The sequence below is a fragment of the Nerophis ophidion genome, linkage group LG01 (genome assembly GCF_033978795.1).
Source record: "Nerophis ophidion isolate RoL-2023_Sa linkage group LG01, RoL_Noph_v1.0, whole genome shotgun sequence".
Classification (NCBI taxonomy): Eukaryota; Metazoa; Chordata; class Actinopteri; order Syngnathiformes; family Syngnathidae; genus Nerophis; species Nerophis ophidion.
The window spans coordinates 88,684,839-88,703,212 of record NC_084611.1 but is presented as its reverse complement, the minus strand read 5'-3'; the positions used below and the strand labels follow the sequence as shown (position 1 = coordinate 88,703,212).

At 45.6% G+C, this 18,374-nt stretch overlaps 1 protein-coding gene across 2 annotated transcripts; it reads right to left on the bottom strand.

Moving 5' to 3' along the window:
- Window positions 1-5,598: 5,598 nt before the first annotated feature.
- LOC133561494 (B-cell receptor CD22-like) lies at window positions 5,599-17,801 on the bottom strand. 2 transcript variants are annotated; one of them, XM_061914803.1, is made up of 11 exons: window positions 17,109-17,801; window positions 15,290-15,628; window positions 12,430-12,648; window positions 12,013-12,348; window positions 10,293-10,517; window positions 7,216-7,500; window positions 6,954-7,100; window positions 6,777-6,920; window positions 6,618-6,708; window positions 6,369-6,423; window positions 5,599-6,303 (listed from the first exon to the last, which is right to left on the bottom strand). In XM_061914803.1, the coding sequence occupies exons 1-11, from the start codon at window positions 17,152-17,154 to the stop codon at window positions 6,253-6,255; spliced, it is 1,938 nt and encodes a 645-aa protein (XP_061770787.1). In that variant the 5' UTR covers window positions 17,155-17,801; the 3' UTR covers window positions 5,599-6,252. The 2 variants fall into 2 exon arrangements, with proteins under 2 accessions (XP_061770787.1, XP_061770778.1); XM_061914794.1 differs by having other exon boundaries at window positions 6,777-7,100.
- Between the last annotated feature and the right edge of the window lie 573 nt (window positions 17,802-18,374).

The window sequence follows — 18,374 nt, the reverse complement described above, 5'->3', positions numbered from 1 at the left end:
GTGAGTCGGGCTCAAGGGTTCGGTGGAGGTCAACACACACCCGACTCATCGTGTAAATACAAACTTCTCCCTATCGGCGTATTACGGATACGGCAACAGCAGAAGTCAGACTGATTTGCAGGTGTGTCATTTGTTGTGAGTTTATGCACTGTGTTGGTTTTGTTGTTTGAACAAGTTGATGTTCATGCACGGTTCATTTTGTGCACCAGTAAAAACAACATGGTAGCACTTTAGCATGGGGAACATATTCACCATTAATTAGTTGGTTATTAACATGCAAATTAGTAACATGTTGGCTCTTAACTAGTCATTATTAATCAATCAATCAATCAATGTTTATTTATATAGCCCCAAATCACAAATGTCTCAAAGGACTGCACAAATCATTACGACTACAACATCCTCGGAAGAACCCACAAAAGGGCAAGGAAAACTCACACCCAGTGGGCAGGGAGAATTCACATCCAGTGGGACGCCAGTGACAATGCTGACTATGAGAAACCTTGGAGAGGACCTCAGATGTGGGCAACCCCCCCCCATCTAGGGGACCGAAAGCAATGGATGTCGAGCGGGTCTAACATGATACTGTGAAAGTTCAATCCATAGTGGCTCCAAGACAGCAGCGAGAGTCCCGTCCACAGGAAACCATCTCAAGCGGATCAGCAGCGTAGAGATGTCCCCAACCGATACAGGCGAGCGGTCCATCCTGGGTCCCGACGAGCGGTCCATCCTGGGTCTCGACTCTGGACAGCCAGTACTTCATCCATGGTTATCGGACCGGACCCCCTCCACAAGGGAGGGGGGGACATAGGAGAAAGAAAAGAAGCGGCAGATCAACTGGTCTAAAAAGGAGGTCTATTTAAAGGCTAGAGTATACAGATGAGTTTTAAGGTGAGACTTAAATGCTTAAGTACTTCATAATTTCCTTATTTGGCAAGGCATTATTATAACCCTAATCAAATAACTCTAAATTAAGTCTTGGTCACTTAGAATATGTTTCCCTAGTTTCCAAAAAACTCTAAATTAAGTCTTTGTTACTTATTTTTGAGTAAAGAGGGGTTCGGGGAATGCGCATATGAAACTGGTGGGGTTCGGTACTTCCAACAAGGTTAAGAACCACTGATCTAAGGGCATCTTTCCTTGTTGGAATAATCCCCCAACACATTTTGGGACTTGGGTTAGATGAAATACGGACCAATATTAAAAGAAATGTACACACTACAATTTACAGATACTTCATATTCCCCCCTTCGAGGCCGTTTAACGCCTTGATAAAAAGACCGGCCCAATCAAATGAATGCCCTGTTTTAGATCCAAGTTCATACTGTTTCAGGCTACTTTTGAAGCAATAAAGTCTAAAAAGAATCAGTCTGATTCGGCTAACCTAACCACACCCGTAGGTCTTTTTCTGGCCACACATCCCTTTTAAAGAAGCAATCAATGGAGACTAGACCCCTGTTTCCCCAAGATAACGCTGAGTTTGGGTGTAGCTTTCAGTGAACCGACAGGTCAACTATGATTTTCTAATCCATCTTTATTGTTTTGCCATTTGTTTTCTATTTATTGATACATTTTTGTTATTCCTATTTATTTGCTTATTTAAACTGTTTTCTGGTGAATGCAGAGACGGAAAACAGTTAAGTTCCTCTTTGATGCGAGGTCAGGTATAAAAGGCAGCAAGAACTAAAGGCGATGGTGTCGAAAGGGGTGGCACACCCATCCATCCATCCATCATCTTCCGCTTATCCGAGGTCGGGTCGCGGGGGCAACAGCCTAAGCAGGGATACCCAGACTTCCCTCTCCCCAGCCACTTCGTCTAGCTCTTCCCGGGGGATCCCGAGGCGTTCCCAGGCCAGCTGGGAGACATAGTCTTCCCAACGTGTCCTTGGTCTTCCCCGTGGCCTCCTACCGGTTGGACGTGCCCTAAACACGTTCGGGTGGCATCCTGACCAGATGCCCGAACCACCTCATCTGGCTCCTCTCAATGTGGAGGATCAGCGGCTTTACTTTGAGTCGCTCCCGGATGGCAGAGCTTCTCACCCTATCTCTAAGGGAGAGCCCCGCCACACGGCGGAGGAAACTCATTTCGGCCGCTTGTACCCGTGATCTTATCCTTTCAGTCATGACCCAAAGCTCATGACCATAGGTGAGGATGGGAACGTAGATCGACCGGTAAATTGAGAGCTTTGCCTTCCGGCTCAGCTCCTTCTTCACCACAACGGATCGGTACAACGTCCGCATTACTGAAGAGGCCGCACCGATCCGCCTGTCGATCTCACGATCCACTCTTCCCCCACTTGTGAACAAGACTCCTAGGTACTTGAACTCCTCCACTTGGGGCAGGGTCTCCTCCCCAACCCGGAGATGGCACTCCACCCTTTTCCGGGCGAGAACCATGGACTCGGACTTGGAGGTGCTGATTCTCATTCCGGTCGCTTCACACTCGGCTGCGAACCGATCCACCCATCCATCCATCCATTTTTTCTACCGCTTATTCCCTTTGTGGTGGCGGAGTACCCAGAGGGAACCCACGCATTCACGGGGAGGACATGCAAACGCCACACAGAAAGATCCCAAGCCTGGGATTGAACCCCAAACTAGTCAGGACCTTCGTATTGTGAGGCAGACGCACTAACCCCTCTGCCACCGTGAAAACAAAACACAATCCACACCTGACTGCGGAAAAGGTGTTGCAGCAGGCGCAGGGGGATTCCTGCAGACCACATGCAGTCGCCAGGAGAGAACCTAGCGACTGCTAGCAAAATGCACTCTGCTAATATATTATGCAGACTAATCAATTTCAGGTGTGTCCGGTTCTTCTGCCAGCCCCACAACAAACTATGGAAGATAGAGAAATAGGCGAGAAAGGCGACACAACAGAGTCTGCAGAGACATTATTTTGTCAGTTGGTTTTCTTCTGATCACCACCTGGGGGTGAGTTGGCTGCGATGGTGGGGGAGGATGACGGACAGACCTGGCAGGCCCAAACACATTTTGAGGGTCTGCTGGGATCGCCTAGCAGAGTCTCCTGTCAGAGAGTTTCAATTCCCACCTTTGGAAGAACTTTGAACATGTCACGAGGGAGGTGCTGGACATTGAGTCCGAGTGGACGATGTTCCGTACGTCTATTGTCCAGGCGGCCGATTGGAGCTGTGGCCGCAAGGTGTTTGGTGCCTGTCGTGGCGGAAATTCTAGAACCTGCTGGTGGACACCAGCGGTGAGGTATGCCGTCAAGCTGAAGAAAGAGTCCTATCGAGTTATTTTGGCTGATAGGACTACGGAGGCAATAGACATGTACCGACAGGCCAATTGGTGTGTGGCTTCAGCGGCCGCGGAGGCAAAAACTCGGACATGGGAGGAGTTCGGGGAAGCCATGGTATACAATTTCCAGACGGCTTCGAAGCAATTCTGGACCACCATCCGTCGCCTCAGGAAAGGGAAGCAGTGCTATGTCAACACCGTGTATGGTGGGGATGGTGTTCTGCTGACCTCGACTGCAGGTGTTGTGGATCGGTGGTGAAGGGAATACTTCGAAGACCTCCTCAATCCTACCAACATGTCTTCCTATGAGGAAGCAGTACCTGGGTAATTCTGTGGTGGTATTTTCTATTTCTGGTGCTGAGGTAGTTAAAGAGCTCCTCGGTGGCAAGGATGAGATCCGCCCGGAGTTCCTTAAGGCTCTGGATGCTGTGGGGCTGTCTTGGTTGACAAGACTCTGCAGCATCGCGTGGACATCGAGGGCGGTACCTCTGGATTGGCAGACATGGGTGGTGGTTCCTCTCTTTAAGAAGGGGAACCGGAGGGTGTGTTCTAACTATCGTGGGATCACACTCCTCAGCCTTACCGGTAAGGTCTATTCCGGTGTACTCAAGAGGAGACTACGCCGGATAGTCAAACCCCGTATTCAAGAGGAACAGTGGGGTTTTTGTCCTGGTCGTGGAACTGTGGACCAGCTCTATACTCTCGGCAGGGTTCTTGAGGGTGTATGGGAGTTTGCCCAACCAGTCTGCATGTGCTTTGTGGACTTGGAGAAGGCATTTGACCGTGTACCCCGGGAAGTCCTGTGGGGAGTGCTCAGAGAGTATGGGGTAACAGACTGTCTGATTGTGGCGGTCCGCTCCCTGTACGATCAGTGCCAGAGCTTGGTCCGCATTGCAGGCAGTAAGTCGGACCCATTTTCAGTGAGGGCTGGACTCCGCCAAGGCTTCCCTTTGTCACTGATTCTATTAAAAACTTTTATGGACAGAATTTCTAGGCGCGGTCAGGGCGTGGAGGGTATCTGGTTTGGTGGCTGCAGCATTAGGTCTCTGCTTTTTGCAGATGATGTGGTCCTGATGGCTTCATCTGGCCAAGATCTTCAGCTCTCACTGGATCGTTTCGCAGCCGAGTGTGAAGCAACTAGGATGGGAATCAGCACCTCTAAGTCCGAGTCCCTGGTTCTCGCCCGGAAAAGGGTGGAGTTTCCATCTCCGGGTTGGGGAGGAGCTCTTGCCCCAAGTGGAGGAGTTTAAGTACCTCGGAGTTTTGTTCACGAGTGAGGAACGAGTGGATCGTGAGATCGACAGGCGGATCGGTGCGGCGTCTTCAGTAATGCGGACGCTGTATCGATCCGTTGTGGTGAAGAAGGAGCTGAGCCAGAAGACAAAGCTCTCAATTTACCGGTCAATCTACGTTCCCATCCTTACCTATGGTCATGAGCTTTGGGTTATGACCGAAAGGACAAGATCACGGGAACAAGCGGCCGAAATTAGCTTCTTCTACCGGGTGGCGGGTCTCTCCCTTAGAGATAGGGTGAGAAGCTCTGTCATCCGGGAGGAGCTCAAACTAAAGCCGCTGCTCCTTCACATGGAGAGGAGCCAGATGAGGTGGTTCGGGCATCTGTTCGGAATGCCACCCGAACGCCTCCCTACGGAGGTGTTTCGGGTACGTCCAAGCGGTAGGAGGCTACGGGGAAGACCCAGGACACGTTGGGAAGACTGTGTCTCCCGGCTGGCCTGGGAACGCCTCGGGATCCCCCGGGAGGAGCTGGATGAAATGGCTGGGGAGCGGGGAGTCTGGGCTTCCCTGCATAGGCTGCTGCCCCCGCGACCTGACCTTGGATAAGAGGAAGAAGATGTATGGATGGTTTTCATTCCTTTTAACTTATATTTGGGATATTTATTGATCTGAATTCATTCTTCTTTTAATTAGTCTCTCTGTCTGTTCCTTTGTCCGTGCATGAGCGATGTATTTCTATTCTTGCCTTTCTTCCTGTTGGACATTCCAGCGCGGGAATTGAAAATATGAATATTTTAAAACAACTTGGTTGTTCATGGTCAAGATGTCCGTCACAGGGAGTCTTTGTATTTTGATTGTCTCTGAGACCCAGAGCCAGGTGTGTGAAGAGAGGGAACTTTCTCACACTTGTCCTTGTCTCCTCAGATGTCATCCTTCTGGAGCTCATTTTTGGTGAGTTTGTCAAAGAGATGACATGAGAACAGTGACAAGGACAAGTGGGAGAAAGTTCCCTCTCTTCACACACCTGGCTCTGGGTCTCAGAGGCAATTAAAATACAAACAATTGTACATCAAAGTAAAAGGTACATCAAAGAGACTTGTTTATTTTGGCTATTTACCCACAGTAAAGCGTTCGGGACAAAATGACCCGCAACATCATCTTTGTATACAAACGTTGCAAGACATTCCACTACTCAACAAAGTGTCCAGATTTTTACAATACTCTTCTTTTTTCTATTATGGGTGTCAGCCAGTGTGGACAAAGCCCCTGCTAGAAGAAGTTGTTAATGTGTTTATACTCCCATCCTACCCCACATACCTCTGAGGTCCACAGTGCATGATTCCCAGGCGCCCTTTGTTCTCCCCTCACCTGGGAGGTGAGGGGAGAACAAAGGGATGGGTCAAATGCAGAGGACAAATTTCACCACACCTAGTGTGTGTGTGACAATCATTGGGACTTTAACTTAACTGTTGGGCACTAACAGGCCATCTTTTAAAGAGCTGCAGGAGCTATCTAAGGCAGTGGTTCTTAACCTGGGTTCGATGATCGAACCCTAAGGGTTCTGTGAGTCGGGCTCAGGGGTTCGGTGGAGGTCAATACACACCCGACTTCTCCCTATCGGCGTATTACGGATACCGCAACAACAGAAGTCACACTGATTTGCAGGTGTATCATTTGTTGTGAGTTTATGCACTGTGTTGGTTTTGTTGTTTGAATATTTTAAAACAATTTGGTTGTTCATGGTCAAGATGTCCGTCACAGGGAGTCTTCTGCATCGATATTCTCATAGTCGCCAGGGTCCAGCTCCTGACAAGGGGACATACCATGACAGTGAGACTGGATTCATGACACCAGAACCAACAAGATGTCACCTCTACAGTCTCAACGAGCTCATTTGGATCCGCGGTGGACGAGGGAGACGTCGTCCTGCGATTGGAATAAAAAAAAAAAAGACCTGCTGAGCTTGTCCAGGAAGTACAAGTAAACACCTTTGGCATCATGTTCATGTTAACCAAAACAGGATCCGTTTTTACAAAACAACATTTCACACCAACATTGTGGGTTAATTGTGTTAGAATGTTTCATCAGATTAATGATGATGGATTAATCTGCATTTTTACCTGAATTCCAGAGTCAGAATGATCAGGATGCCCACGAACACAACAGCAGAACAGAACAGCCTGATGATGTTTATTGTTCTACAGGACATTCCTACACACGGACATACAGTAGATGTCTTCAGGAGACACAGATGTGTTTTGGACATGAGTGGGTCTTACCGTTCACGCTCACGTGCACACCAATGATGTGGCGCCCCCTGCTGTTGTTGGCCTCACAGTAATAATCATGGCCACCCTGCTCTGTGACGTTCCTGATGGCGAGCATCTGACCTGGACTGATGTCTTTGATGGTCAGCGTCTGACCTGGACTGATGTCTTTGATGGTCAGCGTCTGACCTGATGCCAGAGGAGACGACATGTTCTCCTTGTACCAGGTGTAGCTAGCGGCCGGGTTAGCATCGCTGCTGCAGGTCAGATTCACCAGACTGCCAGCCGCCAACTCGTTGGACTGAACTACGGACACGTACGGACGCTTTGGAGCATCTGAAGAACAACATACTTTCATGCAGGAACTCTGGATCATTCATGGAAACTGTCATGAAATAACAGGATCCTCTTCACATACTAAACATCCATACTGGAAATGGGTTGTACTCACATTGGACGTCAATGAAGACGGGTTCTGATGTCTTCTTCCCCAGCTGGTTCTCCACAGTACACCAATACTCTGCTGAGTCTGAAGACTTGAAGGGCTTGAAGACCAGTTGTCGGCCTTTCCTGAGGACTTCATCATCTGAAGACACATTCTTCTTCTTGTACCAGCAGTAATCAACTGTTGCTGAGGAGTAGTCGAAGTTGTCGATGTCGCAGGTCAGTGTCAGGGGACGACCCTCCAATATGTCACCAATAGGACTCAGAGACACTGAGGGTCTTTTCAGGACATCTGGAGGAAGAACCAAGAAGTATTGAACAAACATTCTTCTTTTCAGCACAGACAAAAACATGAGTCAGTACAGCAGCAGCAGACCTCCACCCAGGCCAAACACTCCTCAACACCTTTTACTGCTCATGACGTCTTCCACTCCAGCCCTGTAGGTGGCGCCAGTGCCCACTACACTTGACAGTACATCATATTTGCCAACCCTCCCGAATTTCAGTGCCTCTCCCGAATTTCTCCCGATTTCCAGCCGGACAATGAGGCGCGGACCTGAGTGAGGACAGCCTTTCGTCACGTCCGCTTTTTCTCCATATCAACAGCGTGCCGGCCCAGTCACGTTATAAAATCCACAGCTTTTGGAGAGTTCACAACAAGAAGGAGACGAAGCGGAAGAAGGAAGAAGAGACAGTCATGGCGACGACGGGTAAGAGGAAGAAGAAGTACTCTTGCAAGTCATCAGAGAGGGTGTTGAGCATGGTTAGAAAGATAGTGACCGAGAATAGAATGAGGGTGGACAATTCAACCCTAAACTCACTCCGTTCCTGCAAATTAAATTTCACAGATGCTACCCATACTTATGCTCCTTCAAAGAATATGCTAAAAAAAAAAAAAAAAATCAAAATAATAAATATATAAGGGCGGAGAAAAACTCAGGAGCGGGACTTTCGCAGGGCAGTTGGGCAGCACCGCCGGGGCCCCAACAAGGGAGGCAAGCAGCCCCCCCAACCCGGCACCAGGCGGGCCCGCACAGCCGCAGTGGAAGGAGGAAGCCCAAGGAGACCCGGGGCCAAAGGCCCAACAACCCACGAGAGGGACAGCCCCCCCACCTAACCCAAGGCGGCTGCCCAGGCACCCCCATCCACCCCCGACCGCCAGACCACCCAAAAATCGGCCCGCCAGACAGTAGTGTAATAATGCTCATTGTCATTTCTGTATTATTTTTTATTTTCGTTAACTGCTTATTTGCTATCACTTTTAACCATCATGTTTGTACATGTCGTATTTGCTGATGTTGCTCTATTGTTGTTGTTGATGTTTATCTGTCTAATCCACACATTTTCCCCCTCCGTCTTCCTTTTTTTTCTCTTTCTCTCTTTCTATCTCCTCCTGCTTTGGCCCGGCTGCACCAAAATAATAATATAAATACATTTCATAAAGTCAAATACAAATAAGGCATCAAGGGAAGTATCCTACACTTCTCTTTTGTAAAGTAAATCTGAACAGCCGATATGGGCATCTACATCAACTTTTATCATTATTTTTTTTTTTTTCCCAAGATGGCGCTGCTGTAGTGGCTGCTGTAGGCAGGAGCTCTGTGCTCTTGTGTCATCCTTTTGTGTTTCCTTCTTGTTTTCATGGGTTATTATATTTTTTTGCCTTCTGGTCCAGGACCCTTTGGGACCGTGTGACAAGGGGTGGCACTTTCGTGACCTCTGTGGTGCTTTTTTTGTGGACTTCTGAATCCGCCTCCCGGGAGCCTTTTGGCCATGGAGACCAGCTGCTGGGTCTCTGCTACACCAGAGTCTGTTTGGAGGGACTGGAGGAGATGCGGATGAGGGGACAGGACTGCAGAGCTAGCACTGAGCTACTGGGACGGAGAGGCTTCGCTGTGTCTTGGCTGGATGAGCAGGTGTCGGACACCTCAGTCACCTTGGACGTATCCTCGCTCATCCATGCGGACTGGACACTGGAGAGTGGAGTCGGCTGTCTTGGTTGCTTTGTTGGGTCTGCTCCTGTCTCTGGCCATGCTCCCTCCACCCCAGCGGACGACTGCGTGGAACACCGCAGAGGCCACCACAGTGGATATGTTTCTTTTACTTTTTATTCATAGCTGTATGTAGAAGTGTCTGGTTGTATCTGCTGCTTTAATGTCTTTAATGTCCTCTGTGTTCTTTGATGTTTGATGTTTCCCTCTTACACACATGGAAGAGGGATGTGTACTATGGCTATGAGTTGTTGTTTTTTTCACTTGGCCTCAGTCTGCACCCCCACTCCAGGGCCCAGGCTAAGACCGATTTTTTAAATTTTATTTTAATCTTCTATTCTTTTCTCCCATCTTCCCCCCGTTTACCTGTATGTCATCTTTTTTGTAAAGGGCGCTGGAAGCCGGCAGACCCGTCAGCAATCCTGTTCTGTCTCCCTGTAATGTTTGTCTGATCTTGAATGGGATTGTGCTGAAAATTTTAATTTTCCTGATGGAACTCTCCTGACGGAATAAATAAAGTACGATCTAATCTAATCTAATCTATCTAATATATATGTACAAATATATACAATTTTTATTTTTATTTTTTTCATTAGAAGAAAAAAAAATGAGAGAAAACAATGTATGTATTTCTTCTTTGGATCATGTGACATCCTTCCACTAGGTTTGATGAAAAATTGTATGGCAAAACAGGCTAACTAATTAACTATCTGACTAACCAACTAAATAATCAACTAACTAACTAGCCTTCCTTTGGATAAACAATACATGTAACAAATATGCAAAGAATGTTTGTCAAGTATGACTATTTCTGTACAATAAGTGTTTCACAGACAATACAGAGTAGTGATCCAATGAAAGGTTCATGTCTCATAATATTTAAAGTGGGGTTTTTCTGCTTGATTTTGCCTCAATGCCTTCCTGCCGAAGTCTACCTAGCAACAAGTGCGACCTAAGCAGGAATAATAACTACTGTGTTGTTTGTGTTGTTTACTACTTTGCAGTTGGAAGACAAACAAGAAAGATTTGAGTAGTTTTCCTACTGAAGTGCTTTGTAGCACAACATGTTTTTCTGGAAGAAAGAAGCACTCACACAGGCGAGGAGAGATGCTGATATGTTGATGTTGTCGTGCAGCACAGGTGATGTAGTCTCCAGGTGACAAGGTGACTTCTACTTTGGTTCCATACTTTATATTCACTCCATTCTTCTGCCACACAAAAGACAAAGGAGCTTCTAGAAGGCAGCTTGTATGACACAACATTTGTGCAACAAGGTGAGAATCTTCAACTCTGACTGACATCACCTGCACCTGCACAGCTGGAGGCCAGAGGAGCAAACATGAAAGATGTCATATTAATATTGATTGGAGATGCAAGTCACACAACATACACACATGACTGCTTCATCTGGAACACCACTGTCCAAAGTCCAGTTTGCAGCCCACAGCCTTCTTGTGATTGGCTGCTGACTTATTTCTAAATAAAATTACACTTCATCCGCATTAAAACACTAGAAAAGATTAGTGACTCGGCAGAAAATTCTAAAATAATGTAATATACAGTATTGTACGTAATATAGATGTTTTATTGTCTAATCTAATGTATTCATTGTACAAAACCAGGGAGTTCAGTTGAATAGACTGCAAAGACAAGATATTTAACGTTCAAACCGGTAAACTTTGTTATTTTTTGCAAATATTAGCTGATTCGGAATTTGAAGCCTGCAACATGTTTCCAAAAAGCTGGCACAAGTGGCGAAAAAGACTGAGAAAGTTGAGGAATGCTCATCAAACACTTATTTGGAACATCCCACGGGTGAACGGGCTAATTGGGAACAGGTGGGTGCCATGATTGGGTGTAAAAGCAGCTTCCATGAAATGCTCAGTCATTCACAAACAAGGACAGAGCGAGGGTCACCACTTTGTGAACAAATGCGTGAGAAAATTGTCCGACAGTTTAAGAACAGCATTTCTCAACCAGCTATTGCGAGGAATTTAGGGATTTCACTATCCACGCTCCGTAATATCATCAAAAGGTTTAGAGAATCCGGAGAAATCACTGCACGTAAACGATGATATTACGGACCTTCAATCCCTCAGGCGGTAATGCATTAAAAAAGTGATATCAGCATGTAAAGGATATCACCACATGGGCTCAGAAATACACTTCAGACAACAACTGTCAGTAAATACAGTTGGTCGCTACATCTGTAAGTGCAAATTATAACTCTACTATCCAAAGCGAAAGCCATTTATCAACAACACCCAGAAACGCTGAGCCCGAGCTCATCTAAAATGGACTGATGCAAAGTGGAAAAGTATTCAGGGGTCTGATGTGTCCACATTTATAATTTTTGGGGGGAAACTGTGGACGTTGTGTCTTCTGGGTCAAAGAGGAAAAGAACCATCCGGATTGTTCTAGGCGCAAAGTTCAAAAGCCAGCATCTGTGACGGTATCGGGGTGTAGTAGTGGCCAAGGCATGGGTAACTTACACATCTGTGAAGGCACCATTAATGCTGAAAGGTACATATAGGTTTTTGAGCAACATATGTTGTCATCCAAGCAAAGCTATCATGGACGCCCCTGCTTATTTCAGCAAGACACTGCCAAGCCACGTGTTACAACAGCGTGGCTTCGTAGTAAAAGAGTGCCGGTACTAGACTGGCCTGCCTGTAGTCCAGACCTGTCTCCCCTTGAAAATGTGTGGCATAACATGAAGCCTAAAATATCAGACCTGGACTGTTGAACAACTTAGGCTGGGTTTTGTAACATAGTTGTATTATTTGGGCATGTTTGGTCAGGTGTGTTCATACCTGCGACTGTCAAGGTGCTTCCAGGTGAAATACTACTCCATTCAGAATGAGTGGTGAATTTGAAGCGGTACTCAGCAGAATCATTCTGCCTCACATTTTTAATTCTCAGTGTGCTTTTTCCAGAAGTCTCAGAAGGTAAATCAAGACGAACTTCATAGTGAGGGTCTTCAGTAAAGAAGGGGTTCCACCGGTGACTAGAATCTGTGCGGAACCAGAATTGTGTCAGGATATTTTCACAGCTCATGTATTCACAGGTAATGTTCACTGATGATCCTTGGATGGCACAGATGTGTCTCTTGTGGTAAACCACCTTGTTACATGACCTGTACCCCACACCTGAAAGACGGAAGAAGCATTGAGCTGAGTCAGCACAAAGTTACATGTGACGTGCAGCAGAAGACTGAAGAGTCCACTCACACTCTGGAGGAGACACAGCTTGCTCGTGTCCTCTCACAGCACAGGAGAAACTGTTTACGTAGTCATACTCTTCTACTGTGTACTCTTGGGACTTTGCATCTTGGATTTCCTCTCCATTCTTATACCAGACGTATGAAGAAGTAGACAAAGTACTGCAATTGGTGCTGACACACTTCAGAACATCCCCATGACTGGGATCTGGCACTTGTACTTTCAGATCTGGAATGAAAGGAAAACTTCAGTCATTTCAAAATAAAAGTCTTCATGTCCACTTCCACCAAAGGGCAGTACAGTTTGGCTCGGTTTTTGTCCTCACAAGTCGTGACGGGTAGCAAAATAACTTGTCAGGAAGCCAAGTGCATTTGTAGGGCAGCCAAAGGGGCGGAGCTAGATACAGTGCAGTGTGTTGATTGGAGGACAGCGAATGGTGACTTCCGGAATGTGAGGACGCCCAAAAAAGCCAAGATGTCCTCCATTGTACAAGTTTGTAGTTCTGCGTTGGCGCCACGTTATGACCATTTAGTGTTGCCAATCAACCTATCCCCAGGTGCATGTCTTTGGAAGTGGGAGGAAGCCGGAGTACCCGGAGGGAACCCACGCAGTCACGGGGAGAACATGCAAACTCCACACAGAAAGATCCCGAGCACGGGATTGAACCCAGGACTACTCAGGACCTTCGTATTGTGAGTCAAATGCACTAACCCCTGAGCCACCGGGATACCGTACAACTGACCACGAAATGATAATACCCAAATAAGAGTTTCAACTTGTTAATCAATTCATGGTAAAGACCGGTTCCCCATACCGGGACTCGAACCCGGCCCGCCTGGGTGAAAAACAGGAATCCTAACCGCTGTCATGTCTATGTGATCATGTTTTGTTTTAGTCATGTTCTGTTTGTTTTTTGGCCACTCATTTCCTGTTTTTGCACTTCCCGGGAAAACAACCACCTCAGAGTCCATGTATCGACAACCCCTTGTCACACCGCGGTGAGTGCCGTCTTGTCGTGGTTTCTACTGTCTTGTGAATTGCAAAAGAAACTCCTCTCGTTTCAAGTCACCTGCCCTTCCTTTTGTGTCATCAGTCTGACATCATCCCTGACCCCTGATTGTTTCCACCTGTTCCCCATTACCCTCATGTGTCTTATAAGCCCACGCCTCCCTTTGTTCTCTCCAGCATCCTGTCCGTGCCTTGTCTCGTCTGGTGTTTGAATACCTGGATCCTTACTTCCTTTGTTTGCTATTGGTCACCAACCTGGGATTTCGTGTTGGTTGACAGTGACTTTAAACTGGAGCGTCAGATTGGCACAGTGGTGAAAGACAGATTTTTTTTTTATACACGTCATTTGGCCAAGGTTAAAACCTTCTTTCTAGGCAACAGTTTGAGACAGTAATCCATGCCTTTATCACATCTCGGCTAGATTATTGTAACTCTTTGTATTTTGGAATTAGTCAATCCTCCCTCTCACGTCTGCAGCTGGTCCAAAATGCAGCTGCCCGACTTTTAACCAACACAAGAAAAAAGAGCACATTACTCCTGTTTTAGCCTCCCTCCACTGGCTGTGTTTCAGAGTCCGTTTTAAAATGATCTTACTCATTTTTAAATCCTTACGTGGTCTTCTCTGAGCTGCTCCACCTCTATGCCCCCACCCGGTCCCTCGGGTCAGCTGACCAGCTGATCCTGGAGGTCCCCAAATCAAAGCTCAAGCTCAGAGGGGACAGAGCCTTCTCTGTTGTGGGTCCCAGACTCTGGAACCATCTCCCTCCCCATGTGAGACAGGCCCCTTCTTTGGCTATTTTTAAGACCCTTCTTAAAACCCATTTTTATTCACTGGCTTTTAACCCAGCATGAGACTTTAAACTGTTTTTAACTTTGAACTTTTTTAACTGTTTTTAAGTTATTTAACTGCTTTTCATCTCACAAATTGTTCTTAGGGTAATTTGTATTTGCTTTTTCAATGCGTTGCCATCCAAGCAACGTTATCATGGACGCCCCTGCTTATTTCGGCGAGACAATGCAAAGTCACGTGTCACAACAGCGTGGCTTCGTAGTAAAAGAGTGCCGGTAATAGACTGGCCTGCCTGTAGTCCAGACCTGTCTCCCGTTGAAAATGTGTGGCGCATTATGAAACCTAAAATAGCACAACGTAGACCCCGGACTGTTGAACAACTTAAGCTGTACATCGAGCAAGAATGGGAAAGAATTCCACCTGAAAAGCTTCAAAAATGTCTTTCCTCAGTTCCCAAACGTTTACTGAGTGTTGTTAAAAGGAAAGGCCATGGAACACAGTGGTAAAAATGGCCCTGTGACAACTTTTTTGCAATGTGTCGCTGCTATCAAATTCTAAGTTAATGACTATTTGCCAAAAAAACAACAAGTTTATCAGTTGGAACGTTAAGTAACTTGTCTCTGCAGTCTCTTCAACTGAGTATCAGTTGAAAAGGATTTGTAAATCATTATATTCTGTTTTTATTTACCTTTTACACAACGTGCCAACTTCACTGGTTTTGGGTTTTGGTATGTTCACGTTCGATATGTTTTCAATAATTATTTTAATCTTGATAATACCACATGGAGATATGTTAGAATTGCTGATTGATTGAAACTTGTATTAGTAGATTGCACAGTACAGTACATATTCCCTACAATTGACCCCAATAAGTTTTTCAACTTGTTTAAGTCGGGGTCCTCGTTAATCAATTCATGGTATGATGTGTTTTTTTTTAAGTCGGACTAAGTAGGACATCACTGAAGGCCTATAGGGGTGTGGAATGCATGCCCCGCCTACAACCACCACTTGGACTTCCTGACCTCAAACTGGACTGAGCTTGGTGGAAATGTGTTTCATGGAAAGCAGTACCAGTGACGGTCACATTGACACCAGGCCTGACGATGAAGTCTCCTCTGGAATGGTCAGTTGTGAATCTGAACGTGTACTCGTCACTCCGTCTCACGTCTGCGATGGTCAGACTGCAGATGTTGCCATGACACTCAGACTGCACACCACCAAAGTACTGAGGGTCCAGTCTCAGATCTTTCTTTGGATCTTTGGTGAACCAAAATGTATCCTTGACCTTGATCTCACGCCCGTTTTCTGTGGCCGGGAACTTAAAGTCGCACTGAATCTTCACAGTGGATCCTTTAATTGCACAGATCTCCTCCTCAGAGTAGGTCCCCCCCCACTCAGCACAGAGCAGCCCTGAAACACACAACAACATCAATGACATCATAAAATGATATCTAGCGACGCCGAGATCATTATTCATGCGTTCGTTACGTCTCGTCTCGATTACTGTAACCTATTATTTTCGGGCTTCCCCATGTCTAGCATGAAAAGATTACAGTTGGTACAAAATGCGGCCGCTAGACTTTTGACGAGAACAAGAAAGTTTGATCATATTAGGCCTATACTGTATATACACCTTTATATACATATATACCTACATATAAACAGCTTCCCAAAAAATGCTCAGTCTTTCACAAGAAAGGATGGGGCGAGGTACACCCCTTTGTCCACAGCTGCGTGAGCAAATAGTCAAACAGTTTAAGAACGACGTTTCTCAAAGTGCAATTGCAAGAAATTTAAGGATTTCAACATCTACGCCCCATAATATCATCAAAAGGTTCAGAGAATCTGGAGAAATCACTCCACGTAAGCGACATGGCCGGAAACCAACATTGAATGACCGTGACCTTCGATGCCTCAGACGTCACTGTATCAAAAACCGACATCAATCTCTAAAGGATATCACCACATGGGCTCAGGAACACTTCAGAAAACCACTGTCTCTGTGATCCGATTTTTTTTTTGTCATGAAAAAGGGACGTTTTTTGTGGTTGGTGCACTAATTGTAAGTGTATATTGTGTTTTTTTTATGTTGATTTAATAAAAAAAAAAATATATATATATATATATATTAAAAAAAAAATAATAATAATAATAAATTCTTCTGCGGCTCGGTACCAATCGGGCCACGGCCCGGTGGTTGGGGACCACTCCTCTATATCATAAAAAAAAGTGTGAAAGGTAAAAAACGTTGCCATGGCTATTGTTATTTAAATGTTTCCATCATTATTTTACTCCTTGTTTATTCGTTGCCAATCTATATGTGGTTCTTCTTTTGAGTTATATTATTTAAAGTTGAGTTTTGGTGGTGCTTTTTTTATTGAATAAAATTAATCGTTGTGTTAATGATCGTTATTTCAATATCACTCAAAATGATGGAGGTTATCAATTTTGCCATAATTGTCCAGCCCCGGCTGTAACTCAGGGGGAAAATATACAAACATTTGTTTTTTTTAACTAAATACGTGAAGGAAGAAGGGAACTGATAACTATCAGGGGGTTTCACATATGTAAATATATTGAATGATGGAATGTTTAAATATAAAGCAGTAAAGTTGTCAAGTTGTGTAAACGGTAAATAAAAAGAGAATACAATGATTTGCAAATCCTTTTCAATCAATCAATCAATCAATGTTTATTTATATAGCCCTAAATTACAAGTATCTCAAAGGGCTGCACAAACTACGATGACATCCTCGGTAGAGCCCACATAAGGGCAAGGAAAATCTCACACACAAAAAAAAAATGCATGCAGAAAGTCTATGTAGGAAAGCAATGTTTTATCAATCAGAGTCAGGACTTTAACCAAATAGAAAAAGTAGATGTTTAGTACCTGGCATGCAGAGAAGGAGGACCACCAACCCGGTCTTCAGACTCATACTGGAGTAAGTGAAGAAGTAGAAATGTGTGCGTCCACAGGTCGCTAAGAGAAGGTGGTCATGACGTTCAAAGAAATCGAGAGGAAAGAGTGACTGTCTTCCTCTTTATCTTATTGACATGCAAGAATAAACCCACCCCATGAAATGCACTTTTGCTGCGGTTTTTCTTTGCAGGTTCCTCTAATAACTTCAGCACACTTATTAAAAACATGTCTTCAAAGCGAGCAATAGAGGGCTTTAAAATGTCACTTATCAATCAATCAATCAATGTTTATTTATATAGCCCCAAATCACAAATGTCTCAAAGGGCTGCACAAATCATTACGACTACAACATCCTCGGAAGAACCCACAAAAGGGCAAGGAAAACTCACACCCAGTGGGCAGGGAGAATTCACATCCAGTGGGACGCCAGTGACAATGCTGACTATGAGAAACCTTGGAGAGGACCTCAGATGTGGGCAACCCCCCCCACTCTAGGGGACCGAAAGCAATGGATGTCGAGCGGGTCTAACATGATACTGTGAAAGTTCAATCCATAGTGGCTCCAACACAGCCGCGAGAGTTCAGTTCAAGCGGATCCAAGACAGCAGCGAGAGTCCCGTCCACAGGAAACCATCTCAAGCGGAGGCGGATCAGCAGCGTAGAAATGTCCCCAACCGATACACAGGCGAGCGGTCCATCCTGAGTCTCGACTCTGGACAGCCAGTACTTCATCCATGGTCATCGGACCAGACCCCCTCCACAAGGGAGGGGGGGACATAGGAGAAAGAAAAGAAGCGGCAGATCAATTGGTCTAAAAAGGAGGTCTATTTAAAGGTTAGAGTATACAGATGAGTTTTAAGGTGAGACTTAAATGCTTCTACATTTATATCCATCCATCCGTTTTCTACCGCACCTGTTCAAGAAGTCGCATTAATGGTAAGAAGTATTTTATGTCACTATTAGGGGGGCGGGGGGTTGCAGCTTACTGCAAGGTCGTTCTCCCAGGAAGGCAGACGGACTACTCGGGACATGGCATTTAGGTAAAAACATGATTTAATTTGAACTAAAAAAAATATACAAACAAAAATCGCTCACAGGGGAGGCACAACTTGGGCTAAAGAACAAAGCTAACGCATAAACAGACTAGGAACGTAAATCAAACAAAACTTCCTTGGCATGGCATGAAGCAGGAAACTATGGCGAGGCATGAAACAAGTCAGCACAGGGAGACTGACT